The sequence below is a fragment of the Abramis brama genome (assembly GCF_963993115.1).
Source record: "Abramis brama genome assembly, chromosome: 15".
NCBI classification, from domain to species: Eukaryota; Metazoa; Chordata; class Actinopteri; order Cypriniformes; family Leuciscidae; genus Abramis; species Abramis brama.
Genome location: NC_139977.1, coordinates 27,114,622 through 27,134,804, shown reverse-complemented (window position 1 = coordinate 27,134,804; position 20,183 = coordinate 27,114,622). Strand labels below are relative to the sequence as shown.

General features: G+C 37.9%; 1 protein-coding gene across 2 annotated transcripts in view; it reads right to left on the bottom strand.

The window, feature by feature from the left end:
• Positions 1-20,183, bottom strand: part of hcn1 (hyperpolarization activated cyclic nucleotide-gated potassium channel 1) — a 100,793-nt gene that overhangs the window by 75,681 nt on the left and 4,929 nt on the right. For both annotated transcript variants that reach the window (XM_084137768.1, XM_084137767.1), the window contains exon 2: positions 11,483-11,906. In XM_084137768.1, coding sequence (XP_083993894.1) covers positions 11,483-11,906 — 424 coding nt within the window. The remainder of the gene's footprint in view (positions 1-11,482; positions 11,907-20,183) is intronic.

Below are 20,183 nucleotides of genomic sequence, written 5' to 3'. Positions count from 1 at the left end.
TCACCTCGTGGGGTCTCAATGATCCTAAGAAAGGTGAGAAATCAGCCCAGAACTACACGGGAGGAGCTGGTCAATGACATGAAAAGAGCTGGGACCACCGTTTCCAAGGTTACTGTTGGTAATACACTAAGACGTCATGGTTTGAAATCATGCATGGCACGGAAGGTTCCCCTGCTTAAACCAGCACATGTCAAGGCCCGTCTTAAGTTTGCCAGTGACCATTTGGATGATCCAGAGGAGTCATGGGAGAAAGTCATGTGGTCAGATGAGACCAAAATAGAACTTTTTGGTCATAATTCCACTAAACATGTTTGGAGGAAGAAGAATGATGAGTACCATCCCAAGAACACCATCCCTACTGTGAAGCATGGGGGTGGTAGCATCATGCTTTGGGGGTGTTTTTCTGCACATGGGACAGGGCGACTGCACTGTATTAAGGAGAGGATGACCGGGGCCATGTATTGCGAGATTTTGGGGAACAACCTCCTTCCCTCAGTTAGAGCATTGAAGATGGGTCGAGGCTGGGTCTTCCAACATGACAATGACCCGAAGCACACAGCCAGGATAACCAAGGAGTGGCTCTGTAAGAAGCATATCAAGGTTCTGGCGTGGCCTAGCCAGTCTCCAGACCTAAACCCAATAGAGAATCTTTGGAGGGAGCTCAAACTCCGTGTTTCTCAGCAACAGCCCATAAACCTGACTGATCTAGAGAAGATCTGTGTGGAGGAGTGGGCCCAAATCCCTCCTGCAGTGTGTGCAAACCTGGTGAAAAACTACAGGAAACGTTTGACCTCTGTAATTGCACACAAAGGCTACTGTACCAAATATTAACATTGATTTTCTCAGGTGTTCAAATACTTATTTACAGCTGTATCATACAAATAAATAGTTAAAAAAATCATACGATTATGTCTCTCACAGTGGACATGCACCTACGATGACAATTTCAGACCCCTCCATAATTTCTAAGTGGGAGAACTTGCAAAATAGCCGGGTGTTCAAATACTTATTTTCCTCACTATATATATATATATATATATATATATATATATATATATAACTCCTAATTTTTATTAATAGTAAGGTAGTTGTTAAATTTATGTATAGGATTAAGGGATGTAAAATCTGATCATGCAGAATAAGGCACTAATATGTGCTTTATAAGTACTGATAAACAAGCAACATGCTAATAAGCAACTTAATAGTGAGAATTGGACCCTAAACTATAGTGTTACCATACAGTATAAAATGTAGTGAGACATTTTATTTTTAATATTTAAATTGTTTTTGGATTGGGTGTTTTATCCTGTTCCTGTTTATTTAGGCCTACTTAATATAATAATTATACAAATATTTTGTTTATAAACATTTATAAATGTTTTAAGCAGTTTCCCAATGATGCTCTGATCTTATCCAATCATTAGGTGTGCAGCAAAACTAAATACAGGTTATGAAACATCATGATCACTGCATGTGTAACACTTAATGAACGGATACGCTGATCCGCAGTGTGTAAGACCATGATGCATAAGCATCTGTGTAATTATAGCGTGTCTGTCAGGCGCTATCAGATATACATGTGTGCACAAACACACGCAAGACCGAGGACAGACGGGCAAAGAGACCGAAAGAGACAGAGCGTGAGACGTGGAACACAGAGGCCAAAACCATGTTTGTGCAAATTGTTTTAATCTGCCAGAGTTGCTTTAAATTCACTGGAGAATGAAGCAGTGTGTGTAATAACTTGGGTAAGAGATTGATTTAGCTTCACTCTGTGTATGGTTTTCCCAGCATCCCCTGTTCTCCTTTGGGGCGATGGGCGGATGGTGCCTACGGGCAACTAGCGAAGGAACAACTAGTCCTTGTTTATCCTCCTGCTCAGTTTGCCTGCTCTTCCGTACAGTACAGTTGTGGGCCGGTTTTGGGCAAAGATTAATTGTTAATTGAGAGGAAGAGGGGAGTAATTGCATTAGCATGCCCGGACAAAGGGAGCCGCTTGAGAAATCTAATTAAGCAAAGACACATGAGTTTAAAGAGCAAGAAAAAAAGTGAACGGGACAAAAAAAAACATGGTCCTTGGAATTTATCTTCTCAAGTTATGATTACTTATCTGCACATAATCCTGATTAGCAGGATTTGAAGAGGAAATATTTAGTAGCAATTTAACTCTAAGAGGTTTAAGATGTGCCTAAACTGCCCTGTAGGGAACATGTGACCTCAAATGACATGCTAAAATGTATAACAAGACAATATGTAAAAAAAATAACATATAAAAATTGTTCTAAAGATTATTGTGTGGATTGTGCACAATTGCGATATTATGAAAGCTATGAAGAAATGTCATATTTCACCATAAAATCTTTTAAAAAAGGCAAATAATACTATTATAAATAAATACAATGCTAAAATGTGATTATTATATATTTAAATATATATAATATCTTTAGTCCTCTTTATATTAATGCTATTTTTTTTATTTTTTTATTAAAATGTTATATTTTGCAGCTAATAATCATTGACTTGAAGATATCACCCGGACATTTCCTTTCAAGATTCATATAATCTTATTATACTCAAAATCCTATCATACTTTATCTATACCAGGTTAACACAAGTGTACATTGTTGTTTCAGAATGAATCTCATCTACAGACAATATTGATTTGATTCTCAGGACTGTGTTGGACTTCCAAACCATTAAAGCAGACTTCCTGTTAAAAGAGATCTGTCATGTCACACATACTGTACTCTCCGCATAATGAGAGCTTTTAGCCTGCTGAGGAACGTACACACGCAGGGTGATGAGGATATTCAGTGGCTCAAGAGGCTTGTGTAAGCAATCATCTACAAAAACAATGCTTTAGTTTAGACAATTAGGAGAGCCACTTTAACCTTCCATTTGCATATCTGAAATCTCACCTTGACTCATTGGATGCCATTTTTAGACTTACCCTCTTTATGCTTTTTGGATGTAATTATTGATAAATAGGAATGGAAATGCATCAGATTACACAAATAAAATGAGTCAGGAATAACTTTTCATTTTGATTTCAACATACAATGCACAGTCAAACACTAACACAATCATAAAACAGCAGACAAAAACGTAACGCTTTAGTAGTTTCCCGCACTGTATAAATCTGTCAAATTGACGGTAAAAATAACAGCAGTTGTGGTTGCCAGAACGTTACTGTAAAAAATATGGTAGCAACATTTTAGGTTTTACAGACTGAAATTAAATTTACAGTAGAATAATGTAGGCTATATTTCATTAACTGATATAATATATCAACATGTAACACAAAATGTACATAACTGATAACAAAAAACTTACTTTAAACAATGATTTACAGTAAATAATAACACAATCTAATCTGAAGTGTCACGCACAGTGAATTCTGGGGATGTCAATTTATGTAAATTAACTGTAAATGATCAAAAACTGTACAGTTAACAGTATTTTACTATAAAATTACATGAAATATCCTGTTAGATATTGTAGTATAGTTACAGTTTTTCACTGTAAGGGGAGCATTCTTATTTTTTATGGAATATTTCACATTTTTTTAAATTAATGTACTGTCTTTTAATCTTTAATCAACTTCCCCTCCCTCTTGCAGTGACATAATTTCTCTTCTCCAATGACGTGTTTACTGGCGCGAGGGTGGGGCAACCTGTCACTCACATGAGATCCACCAATAGCGAACCACAACCATCCAATCAATTCCCAATTGACAATATCAAGTCTCGCCCAACATTTTTCTTGTTCGAGAAGCTGTTTCACTCTGATACACAATAGGGAAGAAAAGAGTATCGCAACTTCCATTTAATGCCGACTAACAGTTTTTTTTTTACCAAAGCATTTTTACAGAGTAGGTTGTTCTATTTGCCCTCATCACAACCAAATATGAAAAATTTTGGCATGATATCTTGCCAAATCTGAGGAATAACTCAGCATGAGACTTCTGGAATCAGGGAACGACTGGTGGTAGAAGCCTTCCTGCTCTTGCATCTTAAAGGTGTGACTGAGCTATTTGTGCTTCGGTTTCTAATCCCTGGCACAGACGCAAAACCTCGCTGAGGAGGCAAACACGCAATATCCTCACGTTCCCTCACCTAGCATTAACTCTCTCACCTAGCATAGCCTCCTGGCACCTGTGGGACGTATGTGGAGAAAGGATGAGTCATCAGAAACAGACACAGGTACTTTGAAAAACACACAGGTGGACGACAAAGCAGAGTCTGACTAACCTGAGAACAACACGGGAACCATCCCACAATGTAGCTGCTTTTCAGGAGCAACATTTACTCTGGGATTTGGTGACCTTTTGTTTAGAAAGGACAGTATTGACCCGATGAATGTGACATTTGAATGCACTGTGTGTTTCTGAGGTGCCAAGCACCTAGACAGACACCAAACAAACATACTTTTAAATACATTAAATTCAGAATTAAACGAATGTTCAGTGTTGAATACAAATCTAATACGTTTATATAAACTGAGAGAAGAGTCTAAATTATTTTGGGGGGAGTTTTGAAGCCTCTTAGTTTGTATAAACAAACAAACAAAAACAAAACATTTCTACAGTTTAAAACGAAATTATTCTTTTTATTTTTTGCATTTATTTTATTCAAATAATAATATATTTGTTTATTTCTATTATGTTTTTATTGTTAATTATGATTTAGTTATTAATGTTACATTTTAATATTTTAAACATGAATTAAAGGCACAATATGTAACTTTTTTTGCTTTAAAAATAGCAAAAATCACTATATCTATGTTATATATTTTTTTTAGTTGTGTACTTACATTATCCCGACTGTTTCCAACAACTTTCAAACCAGGAGAAATTTGTAATTTAATTCGAAGACACGTCCCGTTTCTTTATTTTCGTTTTGTCGCCGTCAATGGCGTCATATCCGCGTTGTCCCTGGTTTCCGCTCGTGCTGCCATAGCAACCAGAGCTATGAACCAGAGCCGTCTGATAGTAACCAAAGCGACAGACGTGGACAACTGTGTAGTTCGCAATGTCTATTTGCACGCTGTTGTTGTTTCGTTCAAACATTACGGACCATGGCAAGCAGACTTTGGATAAAAAAGGAGAACTAAAACGAGAATCAATATCAGCGCGGTGTTTTCGAGATGCCGAGAGCTCCCATAGACAGTATATAAACGAGAGCTCCACGTCCGAGACTTCGACCGCTCCTACATGTACTTTATTAAACAGGTGAGCACATTTACATAAAACTAATCAATGTTATATAGTTCAACAATGATAAAATGTTAGAATATGATCTGTATGTTATTCTAATGTTGATCTAGCTTACTGCTAGTCTCATACAGACAAACTAACACATAAATTTCAACACATTTAAATGCAGTTTAGTGTGCTAGTGCTAGTTAGACCAAGTGAAACAGCGCTGCGTTACCTCACAAGTTTAATTTGTCTAATAAACTGACCTGTAAGTAGTAATTCTGCTCTTGCGTGTAGTTCGGTAGAATGAAATGTCCATATTCCTTTTATATCCGCGGGACTCGCGTCGCGTGTGGAGCTGATAGCTGTCTCTTAGCAATCCCGAACTGCTTCATATCACAGTCATGATAAAAACATCGATGTATTCAGTCATCCATAAACATTATTAGATCGGTCAGCTTGACGTTGACGACAAGATCCATAATTCTTAGCAAATGTTGCGTCATCAAACTACGCCTTTGTTATTGTAAAGAGGTTAGCGACCCCTAGCGGCGAAAAAATTACATACTGTACGTTTAAATTTAGTTTAAACATGTCTATGTATTTATTTTAAAAAGTTATTTATGTTATTGTTACATTTAAATATGCATTAAACATTAATTGTATAAATAGATTTAAATATGTCTGTTTACAGTTTACAATATGTTTACTGTTTGCAAACTAATCTTTGATTCCTTAAAGGCAGGGTAGGTATTTTTTCCAGAAACATTTTTTGTTATGCTGGTTGAAAATCTCTTCATATCCTGATGGCAATCACTAAGTGGTCTAAATGTATTTATATATATTGTCCATGGAAGGCGTAGGACCATAAAATGTTCGTCCAATCATTGAATTCGGTCCGAATGCAGTGATACGATGTCCCACCTGCCTGTCAACATGCGAAGCTATGCGAAGTTAGACAGGCGTCAGTCACCGAGCGCCACAAACAAAACAGAAGCCACCTTTTACAGTTCCTCCTGAACCAAAACAACAAGCTTATGCCATAACTAATGTAATTTGTCAAAGATGGAAACCCATCACGTTATACTTGGAGTGGTTTGTGACACAAATTTATGAGTTTCAATATCAACATTATCAACGGCAAAATGAAACTGCAGCAGTCGGGTGGTACAGGTCAGAGCTCTTTAAGTTATGTTCATTATTATTATAATGTTATGTGCTTTGAGACATTAGTTTAACACCATCTCTCGTGACGCTTTTGTTTGCGTCCTGCAGTGTGTGTTCATGTGTTTTGGAGGAGGCGTGGCTTTAGAGAAGCTCTAAAGGGAGGATGGGATTTTATGCTTTCAAAGCTAGCTCTCTATTGCTAGCCTTTCCGAAAATTGCCTACCTTTCTTCAAGGGCACAGCCCAAGCTGAGACCTGCACAATATCCCCCAGGATTCTCTCTGTCCTAAAAAGAAAAACCTGCTGGTGAAATTGGGGCTTGTTGAATGACCTCGTCTCCAGACTAGTTTACTAACATTGGCGTCATTAGTACGTCTCTGCCCCCCTACTGTGCTCCTTCTTCCCTGAATGAACTCAGTATGTGGGTCTGATTTTCCCCTTTTAGATCAATTTACTTGCTCACTGATGAATCATCCTGCTTGAATATCTCTCAGGTTGAGACATGCTTAAAGAGACAGCATCATCTGACTGATGTTCACAATCTTCTGATGAATTTGACCTGTTTTGTTTCCATGGACGGATGATGTGGATTATGTGCAACCCCCATTAAAAGAAATGCAGCTATTTATGGCATATTTTGCACTTTTTAAGTACACTTTTATAAATAAAGGTTCTTTGTAAAAATGGAAAAAAACCTTAAACATTCATGGAACCGTTCCACTGTACAAAAGGTTTTCATACTGGAAAAAGGTTCTTTAGATTATTAAAATATTATTTACACTAAGAAATAATGGTTCTTTTAATTCCATTATTAGTTGCCTATTTTGTACTCTGCCTTTCATACTTTTATTCCAGAAGAGCAAAGAAATCGTTTGTACGTTTTCAGTAGTTTAAAGATGAATGCATTTTAGCTGGTGAAGTTACCTGCTCTGGGCACTGAAAGGGAACAGCTGTGTAGGTTCTACACTGATACACACACACACACACACACACACACCATCAGGCCTCCACAGAGCTGACAAAATCCTGGTGTGAGAGCAAATGGACAGATGTGACACTCATTGACTTGGGGATTCGAGTGCTCACTTGTCTCCCCGCCCTAGTCTGTTGATTTTGCCTCTCTTTTCCCAAAAACACGCTGAATGTCCAATCCCTCCAATTTTCTTATTCTTTCCATTCTTTCTCTGCTTGTTCCTCTCTGTCCCATTCCAATTAGCATTAGATAAGCTTTTAAGAGCATTCCAGGGACTGAATATAAAGCAAGAATGATGATCCCCAAAAGAGGTGCTTCTATAACATAGATTTGATTCTCTTCTCCATGAGATTGTATCTCAGTGGATTCATTACTTTAAGGAGATTTCTAATGGTTTCTAACCAGTTTTTTGGACGTTATTGGTTCAGTTTAATTGCTGTATTAAAACAACATCACACTTAAAATCGTGTCTTTCTGAATATGAAAGGGATTGTGATTAGGCCTACCTACAGCAGAATCACAGCTGTGATGATATTTGGGTGGGAAAGCACTCTTGCGCGAGTGATGCAATTTATACAAATAACTCTTACACACACACACACAAACCTAATTTACACAATACACTACCATTTGGAGTCAGTAAGATTTCTTTTTTAAAGAAATTCATATTCAATTAAATGTATTAAATGTACTGACAGTAAAGACATTTATAATGTAATGAAATATTTTAATTTCAAATAAAAATATTTAGCAACTGTTTTCAACTGATAATAATCAGAAATGTTTCTTGAGCAGCAAATCAACATTTCAGAATGATTTCTGAAGGATCATGTGACACTGAAGACTGGAGTAATGATGCTGAAAATTCAGCTTTGCATCACAGGAATAAACTATATTTTAAAATATATTCAAATAGAAAACAGTTATTTTAAATCATAATAACATTTCACAATTTTACTGTTTTTACTGTATTTTTTATCAAATAAATGCAGCCTTGGTGAGCATATGAGACTTCTTTCAAAAACATTTTAAAAATCTTACCTTTGAACGGTAGTGTATTTACTAAAATATTAAAAGGTCTGACTGATGTATGATGTGATATTCTCAAAATATTTGGCCTGGCACATATATTGCTATATCTACTCTATATATTGTTCTCTATTATGAATCAAAACATAAAGATCCATGTAGTGTCTGTCTGAACCTATACTGTGTTATAATAACCTGCCGTTCTTGCAGTGTTAGAAGCACATCCGGATTTTGCAGAGTTAGACGCAAACATATTTTGTTGATCCTGAAACAACATTCCTGTTCGAAAATTTAACCCTAATCATATCCTGACCCCTAAACCTAACCCTACCCATACGTTATCCCTAAAATCAGAAGGAAACGATGGGTGAATAACACTGATGTAGAAGCACCTAACCCTGGTTGTAAGCCTAAACTTGACATAAACTGTAAACTTGTCCCTCAAATCTGATTGGTTGATTGAAATGTTGTTCCCGGATCAACAAAGATGTTGATCCAGGAACATGTTGCACTTGGTGAAATCAGGTTCTGCGTGTTAGAAACCATGGAAAATAATCCTGTAGCAAGGAATGTAAGGAATTCTGGACAATTAGACCTTATTCGGGAAACCTTGTACTTGTACTAGTAAATCTTGTACTTAAAACCATTATGTTAATTTTCCCATTCAATTCAAAGCAACAATTTAAGCATGAATAGATTTACACAGAAATAATAAGGTATGCTCCATAGGATGTATGTGCACTATTCTACTTGAAACCCCCCTTCCCCTCTATTTAGGTGTCTCATTAGAGGAAACAGAGAGAGAGGGAGAGAGAGAGAGAGAGAGAGAGAAACAGACACAGGGGAGTAAAGACAGGAAGTAAAAGGGAAAGACAGTGTTATACTGCAGGGTTAAGACAAAACAAAAAGAAACATTGCTAGATAATAGGAAGAAAATGGAGTGGGTAAGAAAAATTAAAAGGAGATAGAGAGGGAGGCAAACCAGAAACAGGAGATATGCAGAGACATGTGCCTATATGCATAAGAAAGATTTCATATGCAAGATTGCATGTGCATTAGCAACCTAATATAATCTATGTTTTCTCTTAACCTATCAGGCTCTACCGAACATCACGTCTGCTCTGCGTCGGCCTCTTGATTCACACACCAGGTTTCATTAAAGCCCATTTAGACTCTGCACCATCTCACACTGCAGCATCGTGATCCACGCGCTAACTCACGTCACAGCTGTGCTTGAGCGGATCAGGGTAGCGTGACTTTATTCAACATGGCGTCTACGGTGTGGTATATAGCGCACAGACCTGCTCACGACAGGACTGAGACAGAGATAGCGAACCCCCGGATTCGCAGCATGTGCCAGCAGAGCAACCTGAGGTCGGGAATAAACACTCGCTCCTCCCCAACAATCAAAACATCTCTCTGAGAAGGGAATGGAAGAGGGTGGGGGAGGTTTATGTCTGTCTGACTGTGGAAATACTATGCAATAATGCATGTGATGTGCAATATATATACACAGTAGATATAAATATGCAAGTAGCAACTTGCCTTGCAATAAAGAAACAGCATGGCAGTGAGAGGTCAGAAAGAAAGAGAGAGTGAGACAGGGCTGATAGTCATTTCCCAGAATGCATCAGAGCAGCATGAGAGAGGGTAAATTGTGTGTATAATGTGGATGCTTCTGGGGATGCCGTAAATAAGTGCTTGGTAAAGCCTCTGGCCAGGTTTAGCCTGTGGTTCTGGATTGCTACTTTAAAATGTAATTTCAGAGGTTAGAGGTCCAAACACATGACGCTTTTAGCGCCACTTACTCTACATTTTACTTTGAAAGTGTCGCAAATCGCGCAAGAATCAGTGTAATAAAATTTTGCAGATCCCCAATGTGCCTGGGTTGGATAAATCCCATAGACTAACACTGAAATAGCCTACCCAAAACATGCTAGAAACTGCATAGCAACAAGCTAACAACCACTCAGAACATCTTAGAAACCGCATAGCGCCAATTTGGGCATCCCACACAACAACCTTCATGATGGTGAGTTTAAGGCCATGTTTTTAGCACTAGGTGTTTTTGGCACTGGATGTTCTTCTACTTTGTCTGTAGAGCATTTTGTCTACATAATGTCAATGGAGTCCCTGTCTTGGTTAATACAACGGTAGATGGGCAGCAGAACACAATAGTAATGAATCAACCGTGATTACTGTTTGTTTTACTCTTCCTGAAAGGGTACATCTGTATTTCAATTAGGTAAGATCAGAAAGCGTTGACTCTGCTCTCTACTTGCCCTGGCTTGGGTGTCTGCCAGCTGAAGAGGAAGATGAACCGGCTTTAAGAGTTTAATAACACACAGGGAACCAAAACAAAGAGAGAGATCTTTCTTCTCCTTAGCAGCTTACCAAACCTCCTTGAAACTAACCATATATGATGGTTCCAATATGATGTTTTTTTATCATGCAACAAATCTTCAATGGCAAAAAAGGGTTGTCTGAGTTGGGTTAACTTTCATAACATAAGCTGTAATTTACTGTACAATTGGCTAGGGATAATAGCAGGTGGGAAGCAGAAAAATGCAGTGTTTCTTCTGACAGAATTGACCTTAAAGTGAAACAACGCTCTTGTGAAACTGGTCCGTTTGGGGAGGGCTCGCAAACCGCATGCGTCATGTAAAGATTAATGCTTTGTATTTTAGCTTGGGGTGTCTCAGACAGTGGTGGGAGTGAAGTGCTCTAGCATAAATACTGAGGCAGTTAATAGTTTTTCTCAGCGGCTCATGCAGCCTTGAAGAGGTTGGTTCCTCTTCCCGCTCTCGCTCCCCAGTGCGGCTCTTGAGGTGTCGCCAAGGGCTAAGCAGCAGATATGATTACCTTAACCCCCAAATAAGTCTCTCCACCTCTAAAGAGCGTGTGTCAGAGGTCTCGAGCTGCAGAACAACATCTGAGCTCAAAGCACCTTGGGTCGATTGCTTGACACACTTAAATGTGCACAACGTCAACTAACATCTCTTCTTGTTCATACGGGAAGCTAACAAATTCAAGACATGTTACTAAAGGCCATCTGCATCATAGTTCGTTCACACACACACACACACACACACACTCATACACACACTGTCCCCTCACCTCCTCCCACTGGTGGATGTATCTGATGAGGCGCGAAAGCCTGAGAAGACGGAGCAAGCTGAGGATTTTGGTGAAGCGTACGATACGCAGCGCTCGGGCAGTCTTGTAGACCTCTGAATCGAAGCCTTTCTCCACTATTAGAAAGATATAATCCACCGGGATGGAGGACAGGAAGTCTACCACGAACCAACTCTTCAGGTAGTTCATCTTAATGACCTTTGGGTCCAGGATGATCTCCGAGCTCTCCTCGTTCACAATTCCCGTTCGGAAGTTCATGACCAGGTCCACCAGGAAGATGGTGTCCGAGGCCACGTTGAACACGAGCCAGGTGGTGGTGGTTTGCTCGGAAAAGAAGGTAATTCCCACAGGAATGATAATTAGATTCCCCATCATCATGATGAGCATTATCAAGTCCCAGTAGAACCTGCGGGGGAGATAAAAAGTTACGTATTAATGTGGGACAGTTGAAGGCAAAACCGTTTCTTTCCCAGCTTAGCAGGGTTGTGCAACATTCAGAATTGAACAATTGATTCCCTTTCAATTCATGAATGTGAATTTGAGATCATTTGGCCACACCCCATAGAAATGACAGTAAGAAGAATTTACTGAACTGCAATTCAACACAGTAAAATGCATTCTGGGAAATTAGGTGTTTTCTACCCTGGTCCACAAAAAGAAATGTATTAAATATGATGAGACACACATATACACTACCATTCAAAAGCTTGGGGTCAGTGAGAATAAAAAAATAAAAAAACAATAATTAATACTTTTTGCAGCACAACCATTTTCAACATTAATACTAATAGGAAATATTTCTTATATTTCAGCAATCAGCATATTTGAATGATTTCTGAAGGATCATGTGAGTAATGATGCTGAAAATTCAGCTTTGCCATCAAAGGAACAAAATACATTTTTGAAAATATATTAAAATAGAAAAGAGTTATTTTTAATTATTACTGTTTTGAGTGTGAAACAGTATTTTCCATCAAATAAATGCAACCTTGGTGATACTTACAGACCTCAAACGTTTGCTGGCATATCAAAACATCGATAAGGCCTATAAATCTTCACACTTTAAACGTTTTACATAATTTGTTTTCTTGATGAACTTTGCCTCTGTACAGAATCAAATTCAAATTGCAATTCTACATTATTTTTGCTACCTCAATTCAAACTGGATTTTAAAAGGCATTCTCTTTTCAGTTCTCAATGGCGCACAACCCTCCAGCTTAGACCGGCATGCATTTCCTAAATTTCCTGATGTGGATACATCAGCATCCCATTCTGAAGATGAGCATCAAAAACACAACATTTGCTGTTTTCTTCTGCAGGTATGACTGAATTTTTGGTCAAACGTATGGCTTAACCTTTTCCATTACCAGATCTATCAAAGCTTTACCCATGAATTGACTTTACAACCCCTTCAAAAGCACTTGCATTCCCTCCCATCCTGACTCTATTCCCAATAGCAGAAAAACGCTAGCCCTTTTCAGCAAGAAGATGATGTAGCAGGACTAGCCAGATTAAATCCCTGCTCTTTTCCGCTGGAATGCCCTCATTCCGACAGCCCTCAGATATTTGTGATCTTTCTGTGGGTTCTGTCTAACAGACTTCAGCCTGCAGTCCGCACACGATGCACTACAGCTCATTTCCCTGTCGCTTTTGATATCACCGCCAACACTTCCTGCTGGATTGCCGCCCTGTGACAGCGCAGCACAGCTCGCGCTTTGCTCTCTGGATGAGGAGGCAAAGAGCCACAGGACCGAAAATGAAAGAGGGAGGCTGTAACATGAGAGGGTTTCCCTTTCTTATGTGAGTGCTGTGTGTTTACAACCGTCTGTGTGTGAGATGCTGCTTTGCTTGTGCAATACGCAGTAAGCTAATTAAAGGTACAGGGTGTAATTGCTGAGCCAGCAGCACATGCACCCTCAGGAATTAGCCTGTGTTTTGAAAACATGTGAATGGAGCCAACATAGGGGTGAATGGAATCGCGGGGGCAGTTTTGAAGGTGTTTGTTGATGCAGTACCACCAACTGCCTGCTGGGCTCAGCAATTATACCATGTGTACTTTATTAATGCGTATTGCTAGCTAGCTGAAACCAATGCCCACTAGCTGACTAGTTATTTAATGCACTTCTTACAAGGACAATCTCCTTGGAGAAACCTGAGGTTAGATGTCTTGATCAAGTGCACATTTGGGAAAGTTCAAAGATTGTTCCATAAGGAGTTTGAACCAGCAGACTGATATTTCGGTTAGGAAAAATTGGCTGATATTTAGCCATTTTGAGATTATTGGCTAGAAGCATGAAATCTTACTTTTTATCTAAAAGTCTACAAACAGACCTTTTGATAATGGGTAATGCACAAATTGTTTTCATAATTTTAAAAATAAAATGATTTATTTTATACAGCTGCTATACTGTAAAGCTCATACACACACACACACACACACACACACGCATGTTTTATGGGGACTTTCCATAGACATAATGATTTTTATACTGTACAAACTGTATATTCTGTCCCCTAACACTAACCCTGACCCTAAACCAACCCATCACAGAAAACTTTCTGCCTTTTTACATTTTCAAAAAACATCACTTAGTATGATTTATAAGCTGTTTTCCTCATGGGGACCAAAAACTTTCCCCACATGGCCACACACACACACACCATTTTGGCATAGATTCGATTTTTTTTTTTTTTTTTTAAGAAACTGCTACTTTTATTCGTCGACGGAGCAATAATTTGATAAAAATAGTGACTGTAAATTTAGAAAATTAAATTACATTTTAAAATGTATTAAAATAGAGCACAGTTTTTTTTTTAATTGTAATATTATTTCACAATAGTACTGTATTTTTCATCAAATAAACGCAACTTTAATCATAAGAGACTTCAATTGAAAACATTTAAAAACAGCAGTGTATGGACATCCGAAATGTAAATATACTGGCATTATCAATTATCAGCATTGGCCATTGAAGAACCCTTTTCAAAAATAATGTAAAGGTTTACAGTACATATTGAATAGAAAGATGTTTTTATAAAATGTCATTCGTAATATTCTTGATATTTCCTTCTTTTTCTCTCTTCACTAGAGCATTAAACTCATGCTAGAGATTTTCAGTTGCTTGGCAGAAGATGAAGCACACAGCGAGAAAAATCGCATTATGATTTCAAATCTTCAATGTTATGTAACAAGACACCCTGTGTTAAATAGACATGCAAAGAATTGAAGGACAAAACAACAGCATTTGGACTGACTGCTTATTTAATTGATTCCAAGTAAGCATATTTATTCTTTGTTTGAAAAATAAATAAATTCTTATTTAATTTATTTATATTTATTCATTCAATTGAATCATCATCCTTGATGCAAATTCCCTCTTACTGATAATGCTGTCATAATCACCCTGTCCTTCCTGACAGGACCCTCTCCCGTGGGCTGTTTTGATATCTACTGGTCAAGAAGATGCTTCTGATAAATAACGAAACATCAGTCAGCCTCCATTTTCATGTCTTGCAGCGTTTGTCTGCCTTGGCAGACCAGACATGTCCCTGAAATGGCTACAGACTCTGCAATGCACATAAAAAATCCAGTCGATAAATTAAAGTTGTGTGTCTAGATGTCTATTTAGCTCAGGTTAAAGACTTTCATTATTGTTCGGAAGTGCAAATCTAATGTTTGACAACAAGCCAAACCAAACACAAGTGAAGTAATTAGCAAACATTGCTATGTTGGCGGTATTACTCGTGCCACCTAATGTGAAGAAATCTTCCTCAGCACAAAGTGAAAAATAGCCAGTTTCTATTGTCTGCCGTGAGCAGACATGAGTCAGCTCTCTGAACACACTCTGATCGGAGTCCAGCAAACAATAGAAGAGGTTTTGCTAACACTTTACCTGAAGCCTTTTTTCATAATGCATTATAAAAGTATTTTTAATGCATTACTTCTGCCTTGTAATGCTCCTTATAATGCATTATATGCGGTCTCATGAATAATTGTAACCACAGTTATACACCTTTAGAAAGTATAATGCATTCAAATACGACAAACAACCAATTTCAGATGTAACAAGGAATCTGTGAATATTATAATTAGTGCTGGGCAACGATTAATCGCGGTTAATCGCATCCGAAATTGTGTTTACATAATATATGTGTGTGTACTGTGTATAATTATTTTGTATATATGAATACACACATATTCTTGTATATATTTAAGAAAATGTGGTATTTATATATAAAATATATATATTTATATATAATATAAATTATGTATAAATATATACAGTATGTACATGCAAATATTTCTTAAATATATACTGTGTGTATTTATATATACAAAATAATTATACACAGTACACACACACATATAATATGCAAACACAAACATTTATTTTGGATGCGATTAATCACGATTAATCGTTGCCCAGCACTAATTATAATGCATTTTTTCTTTGGTTATACAATGCATTATACGTAAAGGCTTTCAGTAAGTGTTGCCGAGATTTTTTGCAATGCTTGCAATGTTCAGAGGTCAGCGTATACACACACACACACACACATGCTGTAATTGCATTAATGTAGCTACTGTGTCTTGTAAAGACCAAAGCCAGACGTATTTTGACGGGCGCCGGGCTGGCCTAGAGAACCACACAAAATGTCCTGGCCGCTGATAACGGCATACATCCATGAACTAAAATAGATGCTTTCAAGAATCCTATCTCATGCTAAAAACCCCTGGCTGGTGCCTCCGATGTGGCCGACGCACTTGGCTGTAATGGATCTGAGCGAATGAGAAAAGCTCTCGGCCTTGCTTTATAAATATCTACCGATCCTGTATCAAATAATTGTCTGTGCTTCGGTCCAAACAGGCATCTTTGGTTAATAATATCCACTTAGGTTATTTTTATTTTTGGGAGCTCTAAATAGGTGAAAGAATGTATTTTTGATATTGCTTATGCTGTTGGTTGCAGTATGGCCAGGATTGTGGATGAAATGCACGTGGAGTATATGCAGAGGTATATCGAGTACTCGTATTGAGAGGGTTTTGATAAGCCGTTTTGCTTTTGTAACTGTAGCCTTGACAACCGACTGACAGACAGGCTGCATTGTCAGAGGTGGGATGGTTGCCATGTGACCATCTGTCCTACTGGTGAATACTAAAGACAAGCATAGAGGACGTGACCTCCACACAACGGTTGTATATGCTCAAATGCGCTTTTCTATCTCTCTACAGCTGCTGCAACTTTACCCCAGTGTGAAATGTGGTTCTTTAAAGAAATAATGAAAAAAGACATTTAAAATTCTGTCATGTATTAATTCTCAGGTCATTCCAGAACCCTTCATAATGAATGTGAATGAGGCTGTCAAGCTCTCAACTTGCGCACTAGATTCCAAGTATTCTGAAGTAATACGATAGCTTTGTGCGAGAAGACATTTAAGGTGTTTTTCACTGATAATCTTCCTCTGCAGTGAACTGTTGTCCGGCACAACTGCATCATTGAGTCACTGAGTTGAACTCAAGAACCGAATCAGTTGGAAATTGTGAATCATCAGTGAATCACTCAAACTGGTTTTATTATCTGAATCAACCATTGAAAAGGTTTGACTCAAGTAAATGATTCGCTCATGAATAATTCATCGCTGCTTATGTCAGACACATACAATGCAAACATTTTATGTATATAATTTTTGCATTATATTATATATATATATATTATAATACTACTGTATATATAAAATAAATATATATATAAATATATATAGCTTTATATGTTGCATGAAAAAAGGGAATTTCAGAGGACATGTTATAGAGTGCAAGATGTAAAAGAAGAAAATAAACGAGGGTGAGTAAATAGTGACTATTTTTAATATATATATATATATATATATATATATATATAGTCATTTTTGGGGGGCTGGACATGAGAGACAGATTGCTCTTAACCTGCTATGGCCTGTTTGCAGAGCTCTGCAGTCACACTGCATTCATAAATTGGGCATTTTTTGCATTGCATCTGAGAAAAAAAAAAAAAACAGACTCAGGCTATTTCGAGATTACCAAGGGGCATCAATTTGAAAAAAAACTGAGACACGCAACCACAAAGACCTTCATTAGACTTTGGGACACGTCTTTGAGACAAGCCTCCAAAAAGCAACAGCAAAAAGCATCAATAATGCAAGACAAACTTGCATGCCCCTAAAAATAGAGGTTAATCTGGGTTTAGAAATCAGAGGCCGTTTGATAGGGAGAAGGAATCTGCTCACATACAAATCCTGCTTTTCCACAACCTGTGTGATTAATTTATAAGCCAGAGATTTGACCCAGGCTCATCTGTTACCTGATAAATCCTGCCACTAAAAAAGTAAGAAAATAAACAAATAAAAAGTCAATCGAAAAGGTGAAGGAATTCTGGAAAGGTGACGTCAGTCACGTTCGGAGATCTTCCATCAATTTTCCTTCCCCCTGTGAAGAATTGTGTGCACAGCAATAGGCTGGTCAAACAGGGAAAGCAAGAGACAGATGACATGCAATATGGAGGACCGATAAAAGAAACACACGACTGAGTCACGCGTGACGAAAGCCGATGACAAAAGGGCTCGGTCCACATCAAGTCAAGCATGAGCCCTTTTCTGAAAACAATGACTAATGAATCTTACTAACCTCCTATTAATCTTTAAAGAACCACACTGGGATATTGAGTTTCCCTGATGCTTCAGAACCAAAACAGCACATGTGAATGCTGTTGTCACTCATGTGATGTTTCTGGTTCCAACATGTTATTGCAAGAAATTTAGGAAAGAATTTCCAAATTTCACAACATTAACTGAAAAAAAGCATACAAAAAAGCAGTTCCCTGTGTGGGTGAGAAAGGAAAGCCATTGTAAATGAGCAGACAATACCGAAGCCTGCCAAGTGTAGCTAGTATCGCACGGTTCAGGCTTTCGTCCATTAAAAGCAATAACGACAGTCATCCTCCTATTTGCTTTCTGTCCACCGTCTCCTTCTCCATATCTTGTTTTCTCTTTCTCACCTGTTTTCTCCTTTTATGGTTCTTTCTTTGATGTAAAGCCTATTTGGCAAGTGCGATCAAAGGCTCAATATCGTGTGTACCACCTGCAGAACTGAAGCATGGCCATCTAAAGGGCCATTCACACAGAACATGTCTTTCCATTCCACTGCACTATTTTTTCATTTTTTTTCAAGGTAAACATGCAAGATGGACGTCTTTTGCAGCGCATTCTAAAATCATGGTGCTCAAGCTAAAATAAGTTCAACTTTAAAGGGGTCATTACGTGAGAAATCAAATTTGCCTTGTTCTTTTGACATATAACAGGTCTTTGTACCATTAAAACATCCTGCAAGTTTTATAGCTTAAAATGTCCTCATTCATTTGCATATGCCTGCCTCCAGAGCAAGAGCAATCAATAGTTTTACATCATCGCACTATAAGCCCCGCCCACTGGCGTTCAGTTGCTTAACGGATGACACTTGCCTACACTGGATATGAATGTCACGTCAAAAGCAAATAAAACCCATTATAATCATTGATGCTGTCTAAACTGGATACAGTATACAGATGTGTGTCCACTTTACTCCATGTGCTTGAATTTGCAGACAGGAGGACAATTGGAGGAGTAAATAGAAGCATAAAGGAATGTTCTCTTTGACACATACAGTTTAAACAGCTCGTTTGAGTCTCTGTAAAGACTTCAGAAGGATACCAGCGTCAGGAACAAGTGATTGTTTTTTTTAATGGCGTCCTGGATTGTGTCTGAGGATTATATGTTTGTTCAGAGCTTTTGAAAGCAGATTGTTTTGTAAATTAGGCACATTGTAATGGAGAGTTCGCAAAGAATCTTTTGTTGAAAGATGAAGCAGTCAGCTGTGTTGGATCACAAATAGTAAGTAAACGATTTCTTATTGCTTTGTCTGTGAATGACAAAATACTTATATTTTAGTTTATTTCAGCTTCATTTCAGTTAGCAAAAATACAAAGTTCTGTCATGAAACTCTAGATGGTGCAAGCTAATAATAGGTCCTTAACTCAACCTGCTTGTAATCACATTATTGTGCAGTCTGGACGATTGGGGCGGGGCGACACATTAAGGCGGGGCTACACGTGTCGCTCCGCCCACCCCCACTTTCATTGGTTTATAATACAGCAATCTTATTGGCGTGGACGCTTGAGGCATGAGCATGCGCATTCCTTTATGTACGAGTTTATGAACGATCTACTACGCTGTTTGGCCGTACTACAGAAATATGAAGTGATAACCATGGCAATTTCAATAATCAATTGGATGATGTTTTGATTAACTTAATACGAGTTAAACAGTTAATACGACTTAATAAGTTAGATGAAGTTACTGTAAAACAAACAATCCCTTCAGGCAGATCGCCGTGTAATATAGCCTACGTGCTGCTAAATCTGGGGAACGAATTCTTCATTCGTGGCCACGATATATAGCCTATATATACCTAGGTCTATATCAAGTGTCAAAATTATAAGCATAGCACTCAATTCACATTGTTTTAAAGCAGCTTTACAAAAAGTCAGCCCTGCAGTGCTGAAAAGTGGGGAAATTTATTTTATACTAAAACAGATATTATGTCGATCTATAGCAAATATTATTATTTATGTGTTCAAGAGCGTATTTAAGTAATAAATATTCATATCACTTC